Source organism: Arvicanthis niloticus, chromosome 17, assembly GCF_011762505.2.
Source record: "Arvicanthis niloticus isolate mArvNil1 chromosome 17, mArvNil1.pat.X, whole genome shotgun sequence".
Classification (NCBI taxonomy): Eukaryota; Metazoa; Chordata; class Mammalia; order Rodentia; family Muridae; genus Arvicanthis; species Arvicanthis niloticus.
Genome location: NC_047674.1, coordinates 3,195,332 through 3,210,018, shown reverse-complemented (window position 1 = coordinate 3,210,018; position 14,687 = coordinate 3,195,332). Strand labels below are relative to the sequence as shown.

Below are 14,687 nucleotides of genomic sequence, written 5' to 3'. Positions count from 1 at the left end.
AACCTTTTGTTTATTTTTTGCAATTGCTTTTCGCATTAATTTATAATCACCTAACTCTTTTAATAGTTAAAAAGTAATTTTTTTTCTGTATTGCTAACAGTCTTGAAATGCCAGCGGACAGTTTTCAGGTGTTGGCAAGTTTTCATGCTTTGACTCAGTATTACTGAAACTCAGCATCGTGTTTGACAACTAACCTTATTAGTTTCGTATAGAGGTCACATGCAGACCTGCTGGAGATGATGAGCGTCCTGACATAACCGTTGACAACGAAAGGGTTAAGTCTGAAGGAAGTGCTGGTAGGCTTTTGTGGACTGTGGACTGAAGTTCTTCCAATGCTTGCTGAGTTTAGGGCTCACAAAGGTTATTTCAATACATCACCAAATGCCTCAGACCCCTAAGGAATATATTTTACAGGTGGGGGAATTTTATTTTAAATGGCTAAATGCATTAAAAATACAGACCTAGGATAGATAACCAAAGATGAAAGCAAAACCATTTAAATTCTTTAAGTGGCACAAACAGTGTATTAAACTCTTACATATTCTAGCTGAATGACATTGTGTGTGTGAATGAGACTTCACTAGAGTCCAGCTTTTCTTAGAATAGTTAAGAAATTAATTTATACATATATACCCATATATACATACTATGTACACAAACTATGCTTTGTGACCATGTCTTTTTGAGAAACCCTGCTCTAGTGAGACACACACTGTGATGATACCCAACTCCAGACACAAGCACCAGACAAAAGCATGAGGAGACAGACACACTGCTGCAGCAGACCCTCGCCCTGCCCACTCTGCTGTGGCCTGCCCAGCACCTCCAAGCTGGTTATCTCGCTTTGAAACTAGCTTCTATCTACCCTCTATGACACACTCATCTCTCCTGTCTTCTTCCAGCTTCTGTGAGAAATCACACTGTTCCTCAAGGTTCAGCTCCGATTCCTTTATTCCCACTGAAAAAGCCCGCCCTTCTCAGAGGTCAGATACACCTCCGTGAGTTCAGCCATTGCTGATGCCAGGGAGCTTCTGAGAGTGTCTTCACGGGCTTTTGAAAGGTGAAAGGCATGTCAGGTCCTTACCCTGCCCCCTGGGTGCTGCAGCTCTCAGCTGAGCTGAAGCTCTTGCATAGGTTGCAAATGTTCTACCTCAGAGCGACACCCTTGGCTCTAAGGGTCTGGTGTGTGTGTGAGGAAATGGACGCTAGGAACGCTGCTGCCGGCCTGAATCTATCCACCTTACTGTGAGTGTTACAGACTCCATTCAATTTCTGTTTCATTTCTAGCCCTCGTGTCTCATCTGGCCTACAGTACTCCTATCTTCTTGTTGGATACTGCCAGAACACACTCCAAGAATGAAATCCTGTGAGGAAAATTTTGATTGCTTGTGAAACTCCAAGGAAAGAAGACAAGAGTCTTATGACCTAGGTTTCTTCGAAAACAAGGACCTGTTCTTGGAATGTGTTTTCATGCCCTCTCAGGTGTACTGGAGTGAGTTTACTGAAGATTACTCACTATTGCTCGCTGCTGTTATTCAATTAAATGTTTAAATTACTCTTTCTATACTTCGATGGTAAAACATGTTTATGCCACATGAAGCATATGTCCTTGTCATTGTATACAGTTTGAACCCATGAGAACTTTACTCAGGTGACTTTTCTTAACAGGCAGAGTATAAGCTGTCTGATGTTATGAATCAAGTTGGCTATTACATGAGACTTCAGTCCACCTCATTCACTGTCTCTGTTCTCCCAGGTCCCATCCCCACCGGAGCAGTAGCAGACAGCACACTTCAGAAAGTCAAACATAAACTCTTTACTTCCACTCAAGCCAGCTTACATGACATCTTTCTCCCATAATGACACCTCATTCCCCAGGTTATCCTTCCATGAAACCTGAAAAGAATCCTTGGCTTCTTTCTCAGCATCTAAATTAAATCAATAGAGGTCTTTGGTGTGGCAAATATATTAATGGACAAGTGCAAATACCAGATCTTCAATGAAGCTTTTCAAAATAATTAATTCACATTGATTTCTCTTTCCTCTGAAATAAAAGAGCACTGACTGGGTTCATCAATTATTCTGATACTTAATCATATGTATCATATTGTTACTAATGACAACACTGTAAATTGTCTTATATTTCTCATAAGACGTTTCGTACATGTATGAAATATATATTTATATGTAGAATTGACACATCTCTGGAAATAAAATGAGATGTTTAACAGTTTTGTATTTAAATACTAAGAGCTAGGAAACTGACTCACTAGGACTTTAAAACATTTTATTTAATGTACTATTTTCAAGTAATTAGAAAGGTAAATACTACTGATATATACAAAATAGAATGGGGAGGTTAATGATAGCTTAGTCAGAAAAGTGATTGCCTTTCAAGCACTTGAACGTAAACTAGAGCCCCAGAACACACAGTACAATAGCAGAGCATGAGGCCACATGCTCGTGATTCTGTTTCTGGAGTGAGAAACAGTGCCCTTTGGCTATCTTCTGACTACTTGGTATATCCAAAACCAATAAAAAGTGTTTCAAACAAACAAAAACAAAAAACAACAACAACAAAAAAACAGGGCCTGAGCAAACATGTGTGCTTGCACATAAACAGATAAGCAAACACACACACACACCACAATAAGATAGACAAAAATAACTATATTATATTCTTTATGAAATGAGACTATTTAAATACTTTTTCTGGCAGATATTTGAATCACAGACAAAAAAATTTAAATTAGTAATGGCTGCAAGGGACTAAGGCTGTCACATTAGGAAGTATCAGTTCAGAAGCTAGGCTGAATCACAGATGAATCAGAAGCAGTGGGCCTGGAAGTTGCGAGGAAGAGCTGCTTCAGAGTGCAGGGCTGTGGAAAGGAAAACACTGGATTTCAATTCCCTCCATCCAATTTGAGGACTCATTAGTAGGCAAAGGCAGCTGATTCTAATTGTTTAGGCTGGTACACAGGGAGAATGACAATCTCCAAAGTCAAGGTTCTCTCTCCTAATTAGACAAGGAAGGTTGGCATAGCATGGCATATTCATGAGTCTACAGGAAAGAAAACATTTTAAAAGCAGAGATAAATGAAAAGAAAGCAGATGGAGAGAAAATGATTTTGATCACAGATGATTCTGAGTAAAGGCAAGTTGAGATCAACTTCTGTTGGAAGGTGCAATGCCTGGAAAAGGCCAGCAGACCCGATAGACAGGGATGCATCGGGGTTAATTATAGGAAAACTGAGTTTCAGTTTTATCGTCCATAAATTTAGGCTTGAGAGTTACAGAGATTACAGTTTCTACTCTGATCCAACATAGATGTTCAGGACAGATTCACCGTGAAGCGCTGGAGTGGATTCACTCATCAATTCACTGACACACCTTAAACAGGTCGCCTGAGGGCCACATGGTGCATCCACTGATTCTTTAAAATCGCCTTTTACAGAATAAAGCCTGTGAGCTGTAAAGGATTTTGTCTTCTGTTATATCCCCTGATATAGAATGTCTGTGACAAGTAGATATTTTATATGAGTGAAATTAATGCAAAAAGTGGGAAGAAATGCAGCACAAAAGAATACTCATTCAATACCGACCACAATGCACTCTTCTTACCTACACACACCTTCATCTTAGGAAAAATAAAGCCTCTTAGAGGAGTAGTAGCAGTTGAATTATTTTTAAAAATCAAAGGAAATAATTAATAATGATAACTACCAAGAAGATGATTCACTTTCAAAAAGGGAATAGTTAAGAGAGATTACAAATGCCCTTCACTTGACCAAGCTGGCAGCTCAGGGGTGCTGCCTCTGGCCCTGACAACCTGGCAGCTCAGGGGTGCTGCCACTGGCCCTGACAACCTGGCAGCTCAGGGGTGCTGCCATTGGCCCTGACAAAAGGCTGCAAAGGAGACAGAGGAGACTATTCCATTGATTGTGAAACTGATCTGAAGCAAACCTTTTAAAATATTACAAAATGTGGCAGCACTTTAGTGTTACAAACTGACATTTCCAATAAAAATGTACCAAATTATGAAAGATCACAGTTCATAAACCAAAAATTGGATCGTAAAAGGTCTCGTTCCACAAATTTTACTCCAATTCATTATTACTTCTGAGGCATAGATTTCCAAAGTAACTTCCTGCTGGTTTCAGAAGAGCCTACCTCTTCAAGAACTTGATTCTATTTATTGCAATCAACACTTAGGGTTAACAGAGTCAAAAGAAATGTCCTTCAAGACACTGACAACTATCAGTATTAAGTTAGGATTCCATTAAAGTGAAAAAACCTTAACATTTGCGTTAACTTCATACACACATACACAAACTGACACACACACACATGTGCACAAAACCAATAATGTCTGAAACTAACCTCAAAAAAGCAAATTCAATTCTGGTTTTCTTGGGATGAACACAGTGAATGGAAAAGATTATTATCAATAAGGGGATTGACATAAAAACTATCAAAAACATGACTAGTATGATAAATCTTTTTTTTTTACTAAGAAAAGTTACTATAAAAACTCTTCTAGATACGACACAATAAATGAATGAATAGAAGATAGATATGATTATACTTATACCTTTAGAGGCTGATTAATAGAAATATTTCAGAATTAGTTAGTGCACTTGTTAAAATTTCAAGTTCCTGGAATTCCTGCAGCTATATCAAGAACCTGGCATTCCAGTGTGCTTGCCCATCCGTCACATATATAGTAAGGTTTCAAAACTCTGTCCTATATACACAGCATGGGTGCTGGCAACATCTGGTTTTCTTTCCAAAGGTATAGGTAAAAGTATACTGTTAGATGTCAGAGACTAAACATACTAACTCTGTCTCTGCAATTGGAAATGTAACCATGGGCAAGTTATGTAAGCTCAAGTCTTGGTTTCTTTATCTGAGAGTAGGGATTCCAACCCCTTGTACAGGTGCTTTTGAGATTCCAGAAAATTCATGTTAAGAGTCTGACACCCGGAATGTACTGAAAGATAGTATCATTAGTTCATTCCTTACACTTGAAATGAACTTGTTCTGAAGCTGATCCACAGAAAATATCTCACACAGAGCCAATAAAAAAAATGAGTGATTTTGGAATGATGCACTCTTCACACCAAGCCAAGGTAATGGGATAAAACCTGTGCAGTTTTACTAATGCCTCAGGAAATCTATTTCGTGGGGGTGGGGGGTGGGGGTGGGGGGGCAGACTGTTCGGTTTACTAGATAATTTAGGAAAATAAATTAAGAAAAGCAATGAAAGTGAGTGACTCTAAGACAAAGCCTTGGTTCGTCTGAGTAATCAAGTCTAGGCAGTGAAGGTGGTGAGAAGGTGTGAGGAGAATTTGCATAGATTTCACAATTAGGACAGTAATTTGCAGCCTTCACAATTCCTGAAATTTTGAGTTCACATGGTTTACTCTTGCTTTATGTAGTCACATCTTGATTATTCCTTCTTCCCTTTGCGTTTTCTCAATTTCCCAGTGTCAAGGATCACAATTCCTTACAGCAGAACTTTGTAAGACGTCCTGTGCGCAAAGAGCCCGGACTGGATTCTCTGCAGGTGGAAGTGTCCGGACAGACCCAGGAAGGGTGGGCGTGAACATCTGCTTCCACAGGCGCTCGCTATACCCAGCCAATTAGCACTAGCAGGAAGTAACAGGCTAACAAACAGCTCTAACACTGGAACAGAAAGGAGGCAACCCCTTTTTCCCCATTGGTTGGAAAAGTTGCTTTTCAGCTAAATTTAAAAAAAAAAAAAAAAAAAAAAAAACTTAGTCAGGAAGAAAAGCCTTAAGTATTCTGAAGGATTGACATTTAGAAGTTTGGTGTGAGGAGAAACTGATGCACACCATATACCATGGCTGTGCTCAGTAGTGACACAGAGTTTCTTAAAGGGGCACATAACAGTTTTCTACCTAGTAGACTATACATGTCTCTCACCAGATCCCTCTGGTCCATGATCCACTGCTGTTTATGACCAAACTCCATATGCATGTGCAATAAAATTCAAACACACACACACACACACACACACACACACACACACACACACACTTCTTGATTGTACTTTGGCCACATGATGCATCCTTAATCTACTCTAAAATTCAATGGTGTGCTGAGGGGATGGCTCGGACAGCAAAGCACTTCCCACACAAGGGTGGGAACAGGAGTTCCCATCTCTAGGTCCTATGTAAAAGCTGTACAGGTGTGACAGCTACTTACAACCTCAGTATTCAGGAGGCAGAAACAGGCGATTTACAAGGCAATCTGGCCACTAGCTGGAACTCACAAGCTCAGAGTTCAATGAGATTCTGCCTCAATGAATAAAGTGGATGGTGACATAGAAACCCTGTGACAATTTTGGGCCTTTACATGCATGTCTACATACCTCATACATCAAAGATGTACATACATCCTCATACATGCAAAGATACATGCATGTGTACACACACATCAAATACACAAATATGTGTGTGTGTAAGTATATATAAGTGGTGATTATGATCTATTTAACAAGTTTATTGAGAAGGAAACCTACAAGCATGAAGATGGATCTTTGTTGTTCATATCCATGGAACTGCTTTAAGATGATCTGTCATCCCCACAGGTGGAGGGGTAGCCATCAATACGCAGAATGTATCCCTCAACAGCAATTTGTGTCTTGAGCATTCTGCACGAAGAGGAAGGCCTTGTGTCCTTGTAATACATTTTGACTACTGACATGGTGCGTGTCTGAACAGTTCAAGGGTCATGAAATAGAGCAGAGGGCATAATTTTCTCCGTCAAGGTGATGACTTTGGCATGTTAGACAGAGTGACAGCAGCTCCTGTTGGTGGGTGGAGGAGTAGGAAAGCTGCCAGATGCCTTCCTGTCCCCCTCCCCACTGCCACTGGTGTTTCCCGGCTCTATCACCATCTGCACTAACATAAAAGTGTCTGCTCTTACACCGCTGCCAGCTGACAAAATGGGACTGCCCACATCACACATCTGTTTGTGAAAAAAGAGAAGCCTAAAGTGTCTTCCTTCTATAGTTATGCCAGTTCCTGGCAGTCCTTACAAAGCACTATACCCCAAGTCTATTAGCTGTTCTACAGAGAGCCTTCACATGCCCCCGTCCCAGGGACTTACTTCCTTATGGGCCAGCGAACGGTTTTAAGCAGATACTTACGCAGGTGCTCCTGGCATGCCCCTGAACGACAGTTTCTTCTTCCAGCCCTTACCTGTTAGCATCCTCCATAACCTACTTCTTATACATGTTGTGGTAGGTCTCACATATATACTGGACAAACCTGTGTTTTGATCTAAAGTTAAAGTATAACATTAGAAATAATATGCAAGATAACCCTGCTTTAATTCTAAAATAATTTTAAAAAGAATTTGCATTATTTTAATATTTACATGGATTATTGCAATTATCAAAATTTTACCTTTAATTTATGAATAATAATAATATTAGATTCACTTTTTCTTAAAGTCTAGCATGTTATAGTTGAAAATGTCAACTCTGGTCAAGGCTCTGTGGAAATAGTGGAGACATGATCGTCAGGTGCTTCAGCACCAGGAAGTGACTTGAATCATACAGTCTCCATGGTAACAGCCTTGGTGCTTACATCAAAGAGCCACCTCTTACACACACGCCACCACAGTTCTGATGAGTGCTTGGGCTATCAAACTGTCCTCCTACACAGGGGCCTTCGGTACTCAGGCTTGTCATTAACTTCCATTTAAGGATGCTGATGGTGAAATTATCACTCACAGTCTTGGTGATGGCAGAGTACAGAAAGCACTTTCTATAAAGAGGTATATTTACAAGTGTTTAGATCTATCCCATGCATTCTCAACTTCTTAGTCAGTTACATAGAAAATGAGTGTTCTGGGATGATTATTACACATAGAAACATAGCTACACAGACAGAGACAGACAGAAACACACACACAGGCTTACATACATAGACACAGACATACACACATACACAGACAGGCAGACACAGACAGACAGACAGAGACACACACACACACACATGAGAATGAACACAGACTCATAGACACATACACACAGATACACACAGGCACATATACATGGCCACAGACACACATACACAGATAGACATACAAGCCACCCCCTTTTCCCCCACCGCCCTGCACTCCTGGGCTATGTAGCAAGTTCTAGGCCAGCTGGGTCTATAGGGTCAGGCCCTGTGTCAAAACAGAAGACTGTCCATGTACTGTGAGATGTCTCCCGTTGCTTTTACCAACCTCACTCCCTCTTGCTCTCATTCTGCAAGTTCACTAGAGTATGTGCTTGGTGTCCTCCAGCAGTCACAGTGTGAGGAACATGCACCATGCTCCATCATGGTGTATTTTAATGTAATGCTTGGATCATGCCAGAAAGTACATTTCCCCAAGGTACAATGTTATGTAACAGGTCTCATGACATGAGGACCAAGTCTATCATTTATTGCCAAAAAATAACTCCAGTTGCTGGGTCCTTCCAACCTTGTGATGACTGAAACGGTGTAGAGTGAACAGCAACTAGCTGAATGTGTAGGCAGAGATGTGTCCTAAGCTCCCAGCATCCTCTGTAGACCCCTGACTCATCTGTGAGCTCACCCTGTTCTGCAACGGCAAGGGAAGCTCAGGGTTTACTTGGTACTTTGCAATAAAATCCATACCTAACTGCAGGGACTGTCTCAGTAGATCTATTCCAATGCTAAAATTAGTCTGCCAGCCTTTCTTCCTACTTCAGAGACAAATCCCTGGGCCTTATTCTGTTGTGGAAACTGATATCCGGATTAATCAAAGCCAGGACTGATGTAATGAAGGGGCACAGGCACAGAATTCCGTGCCTGCAGCTGCTCTCAGCTCCTCTTCAGTCCTGCTCCTGTGGAAATGGGATTTTCCTGTGTGCCAGGTAGTTCATTTATTTGCCTTGGTTCTTGGGCACAATTTAACCTAAGTAAGTCACCACATGTACACAGATGTTCATTACCCCGAGTGTCTCTTTCCCCAGAGTGACAGTCACCTCTGATGAATAAACAAAAGTATAAATATAGGAATGTATGCGGCCTGGGGCTGGCTAGCTGACCATAAGCAGGAAGATCTGACTATACAGTTGCTTTTAAAAGTTAGTGACTGACGACCTCTTTCTCTTGGTCAGATACTGTGCTAGGAATCAGGGACACAAGTATGTTATAATCCATGCCTGAAAGATTTCCAAAATCCAAAAGGAAGGGACCACGGGAGGGACTCGCAGCAGTGCATCACATGCTATGAGCAGGTCTACCCAGGAGGCTGTGTGCGGAGTGAAGACAACCATTTGACTGTCAGAGAAGGTGAAGTCTGCTTTCTAAACTGTGGGAGTATGAATCTGGCTCGCTACAAAGAAGCGCTAGTCCAAGCTGGGCGGGAACACTTGATACACAATAGATGATCTACACAAAGGATGCAGATACTGGACTTCAAACACAGTCAAGTTCCGATGAACCACACAGAGGTAGGGAGGGAGCAGGCACTATGGGCTGGGCGAGAGTCAGACTAGTGACTAAGGCACAATGAATCTAACCTTGCCACGATGTGAATACTGTGGAACTAGTGTAAAGCGCGATTTCTTTAATAGATGTTGAATTAAATTTCTGATTTAAAAATGCATGGGACTGGATATGCAAAAACCATTTACTACTTGTAGTTTTCTCCTCATTTCATATGATGACAGGCTGGGGTGGAGGCATGTGTGGATGAGGAGGATGGCACAGAGGACAAGTAAGGGCTCTTGGACTTGGAGAAGCAAAGATGAACATCTTTATAAAGATGATTTTACTTAGTAATCCCATGTAGTAAATATGACTCATTAGATAGTAAAATGCCTTTGAATTTATAAATGCAGTGCAATATTATATACACTATAGATCTTTAAAGTAAGTTGTTAACTCTTCAAAAGGAGGTAATCATATTAAAATTAAAAATAAAATCTAGTTTCTACTTAGGGTGGCTAAAATGTTCTAAATGTAATGGTGATGGTTGTACAATAGCACTGAATTGTACACATAAACAGCTCTAGTGGGGAAGTGTGTGTGTGTGTGTGTGTGTGTGTGTAAGCAAAGCAAAAAACCAAAAGCTACAACTTAAAACAGAGATTTTTTTTTTTCATGTAGAGCGAAAGCGCTGCTGACATTTGGTAGCCTGTGCTTTCACTCTGAGTGCCATCATCCCATCGCATATGCTGCTCCAGTAACTGACCACTCTGAGTAGAGCCAACTATGCAGCACACAGCCCTTGACACAGGGAGCATTCTCATTCTAAAGAGAGGAATACCTACTAGTAGAAGAAATATTACTTATATGCAAAATTGAAAGACGTTACATAGAGGTTATTGTTATTACTCTGGTGCCAAATGGTATTTTGTTTCTTTACATCATTAAATACGTTTATGATACCCATGGATTTGTATCTCTAGAATTAAAAAACTGGAAATGTTAAAAAAAATTGTTTCTTCAAAACAACTTTGCTAGGCTAGTGAGATGGCTCAGGGGTTAAAAGCACTCACTAACCTGGGATCTCCAATGGGGGAAGAGAACAGGCTCCAGAAAGTATCCTCTGATCTCCACGTGTGTGCCCACATTCACATAATGCACATGAATGCACACAATGATGATTATGATACCTTTAGTTTATCTGGACAAAATATAGCTCCATAAGCCAACTATGTTTTTATAAATTAGAACAAGAATTAACTAGATATCAGTGATTTACATAGCTTCATAAATTTCTTGTAATGACTTCAGTTATTTCAACAACTATAAAGGAATGCTTAAAGATGGGCTGCCATTTGGCAACAGTGTAACAATTGCATGTGCGACAGTTACTTTATTTTTGTGGTACTTGTGTATGCAGGCAGCCACTCTTTCCCTGCTCCACACTCCCTGTCCTATGATCGTTATTTTAAGCTAAGAAAGCTGGATGAGTAATTCCTTCTCTTCTCTCCATTTTTGAGGCAATCAAAATGGAGAAATATTGGGTGTATCCTGTATCCCAGGCTAGCCTAGAACTCACTACATAGTCATCCAAGGCTGGCCTCTAAGTCCTATAGGTAGTCTTGAGTCAGCTTCTGAAGTATTGGGATTACTAGGCTGTGATGCACCGTGCTATGCTTACCTGAGTACACAACCCACTCTATTAGGACAGTCATTACTGGAAGCCATCAGTTACAAAGTTATGATAAAGAAAAGACAAAAATCAAAACAACAACAAAACTCATCAGAACCCAACAAACAAAACCCTAAAATATTTGGAAGAGCAAGAGCTGAACTACCAAAGAAGAAACGATTTTCTTATTTCTATGACAGCCAGGTTCTGATCTCCTACTAACATGCACGTATTTTCACCAATAAAAGGTTTATCCTTGGAGTTAGGAGCTCTTTGGCTGTGGCACTAGCAAACCGGTCACATCCATCCACCTATTAAGGACCTACTGTAGGCAGACACTGTTAGTCACAGATGGAAATAACAGTCATGACTCTCGTCCCAAACCGGTAAATAAAAAGTTAAATAAAATGTGTGTGTGTGTGTGTGTGTGTGTGTGTGTGTGTGCAGTACAAACCACATCAGATTAGGTCCCATTACCATTATTATAGTTCCCTTTACCCTAAAGTATAAACTCCTAGCAAAAAGCATGTTTACCCTGGGATCACAGGATTTCAAGTTATTTCTTTACTACATCTTAGGTCATATTCACTCAGCACAAAAAAGTCAACAACTTTACTGTTTGGAAATTCTTTGTAGGCTTTTCACAACAACAACAACAATAACAACAACAACAAAATCCTAGGGGGTGGGGAGAGGTAGAGAGTCTTTTCTAATAATGAAGGAATATCATCAGGCAATTCACAACATCTAAAAATCCAGGAAAAATTACAGACTTCCTTTCCTTAGGCAAAGGAGACTCAGCACATTTGTCACCCAGGCAAGTGTCCAAACGCACATTTGAGGGATACAGCGATGACTAGAGTCCTAGCAGACCTATTTCTGATGGAGCTTTTACAGCTGTATTGTGATTTCAGCCTAATATGGACACGTGAAACACTGCAGCTGCCAACTTTTATTTCACTTGTATGGGGTCAACCAGGAGCCAAGCAAAGGTTCCCACTCGCTTTGTTTGAATGGATAATTTTGTCCAAAGAAATCACTTTGCTATGAGCTTTTATGTGGAGCGCTTTCACTGATGGAACAGCCACAGTGAAGCAGCACAGGGCACAGAGCGCATGGGCAAAGCATTTACAGCTCTGAATTATGCTCGGGGTAAACATTTATTACTTAGAAAATAAACACCATGAAATTGCTGATTATCTGTCCTTTTCAGAAAATGAGTCCAAGTGAAGAGTAATGAAATGTAATACAAACTCTTGTATTGCAGACTACTTGCATCCTAACCACGAGAGACGATAACACTGAGAAGAGATCTGTACCTGCCCAACTCCCATATTTTAAACTAAGAATCTTAATAAAATGTGTTTCTATTTAATGCTGTGCCATTATCATTAGTACACAGTTAATACTTTATATAGAATGGATAGCTTTATCTTCAAAGCTGTTTATGGGCCGCTAATAACTGAGACCCCAAAGACCTCAATTTACATAAGAAGACGGCAGGGCTACACTCACTCAGGTATACAAATCACAGCCTTGTAGACAAAGGCTCTAAGAACTCATAATCTCTTCTTTTTGGATTTGGTCAGGGATGGCTGGCTAATTGGAGCAACTCATGAAAGCACCTTACAATCCAATTAGCACTTCAGTGCAATTAAGTGCTAGAGACTTCCCTATTCTACAGAGACAGGCTTTGATCTTTCAGTGAAAAGTGTCCTTCCTTAAAGCTGCGGTTTTGATTTTTTTTCCTCAGTAATTAGTGCTAATTGTAAACCCAAGCCTGACCTGCTATAAACAGAGTGTTTTACTGCATTTGACACAAGGACCCTAAATCAGTGTTCTCTTTTGTCTATATTGTACTTGCCTATTAGAAGCCTGGGTATTTTGCTCGTCGTTTGAAGCACAATGGGTAAGTACACAGTAAAGTCAGCTGAGACAAACGCCCTGATCGGAAGAGCTGCCTGGGTATTTTCACTGATGTCTTTAAGCCCAGTTACCACAAATGTAGTTGATTGAATTTAATTTAAGGAATATACTGTAGTTTTTCTACACAAAGGATGACTATTCAAAGGCAGTTTCTAAAGAGGTTTAGTGACCCTTGTATGTTTGGAAAATAAAAACAAAAGAAGAAAATGGTCTTTTCATGGAAGCAAACAAAGAACCGCACACTGAACACAGCAACTGCAGAAGTCTGCTTTTTAAAAAAAAGAGCCTATTATAACAATGTCTGTTGAATTAACTCATTGTTGGGATTCATAAAAACGAACTGAACTACAGGCCAATGCCTATGTAGACCAATAAGATATACCGACAGGTGAATGAGACACTGCAAAATACACAGCTCTAGACCCCCACGAAGGCATCGGCACAATCCACTGAGGTTCGCAGGCAGTGTCTATGCAAATGCAAAGCCGTTGGGTGCTGGATGGAAATTTTCTCCCTCAGACAGTGTTAAATATATACCATCCCAGTGCTCAGCAAATGCTTTCTTCATTGAAAAAAAATTGTATCACAAATGGAGCTAGGCCTACCTATTCCATGAGTCACTGACAGCAGGCACTGAATTAGGACAGATTGCAAGGTCCAAAGTGGAAGTCATCTAGTGTGTCCACACATCCACACATGCAATTATTACAGGAGAAAATATATCTAAATATATACATTATACAGAAAATGCAAAGACGTCCCCGAGATGTCTTAGCACCCCCAAGAAGTAGTTAGAGTTTTCCCTTGATAGAGACAGGAAAAAAACGAAAACAAAAACAGAAACAAAAAACCCAGACCCTAGAAACAATATGTTAAGCAGGGCAGTGGTGGCGCACGCCTTTAATCCCAGCACTTGGGAGGCAGAGGCAGGCAGATTTCTGAGTTCGAGGCCAGCCTGGTCTACAGAGTGAGTTCCAGGACAGCCAAGGCTATACAGAGAAACCCTGTCTCGAAAAACCAAAAAAAAAAAAAAAAAAAAAGAAACAATATGTTAACCAAGAAGAATCTGGTTAAATAAGACTAAGATAATCCCAAGGTGGGAGGGACATGCCCCTCACTTTAGCTTTCTCTTAGAAGAGAGAAGTGCTGAACAGAATGGCTAAGCTGTGTTCTTGGGACCAATAGGACTTGGAGGCATGACAAGATTAGGATCCAATTTGCCTCATGGATCCATCGTCTACACAGCGGGCCCTTCCTGGGGGCCTTGTGAGTTGGAACTTTCTCCCTTCACCTCTCATTTTTTCTCCCCTTTCTACACACAGTTATATAAGCCAAAGAGGTGGGTGATACTTTAGATGTTATGACAAAATACCAACAGCTTGACAAGTGCTGATTAGGAAGCTAGATCTTTCTAAGTTCTTGTGGTGACAGTAACGAGAAACTGAAGACCAGGCCTCAATCACTGGCAGTTGACTATGTACTTCTCAAGGACCACGATGAATGACGTGCATGGATACGTTTATATCCCTTTACAAATAGCTTGCAGCCTCTACATTAAGACTCATATACTATATGTAATACCTTACCTAACATGCACCCCAAGCTCAGTAGAA

The 14,687-nt window shown here is 40.5% G+C and overlaps 1 protein-coding gene across 3 annotated transcripts in view; it reads right to left on the bottom strand.

Moving 5' to 3' along the window:
- Positions 1–14,687, bottom strand: part of Fbxl17 (F-box and leucine rich repeat protein 17) — a 421,711-nt gene that overhangs the window by 87,940 nt on the left and 319,084 nt on the right. Inside the window, exon 8 of one of the 3 annotated variants that reach the window (XM_076914670.1) lies at positions 7,156–7,307. The exons of the other annotated variants lie outside the window; for them this stretch is intronic. Within the exon in view, the coding sequence (XP_076770785.1) occupies positions 7,171–7,307 (137 nt within the window). The 3' untranslated portion in view covers positions 7,156–7,170. Of the gene's footprint in view, positions 1–7,155; positions 7,308–14,687 lie in introns of those variants that run through there. 3 annotated transcript variants of the gene reach the window in all.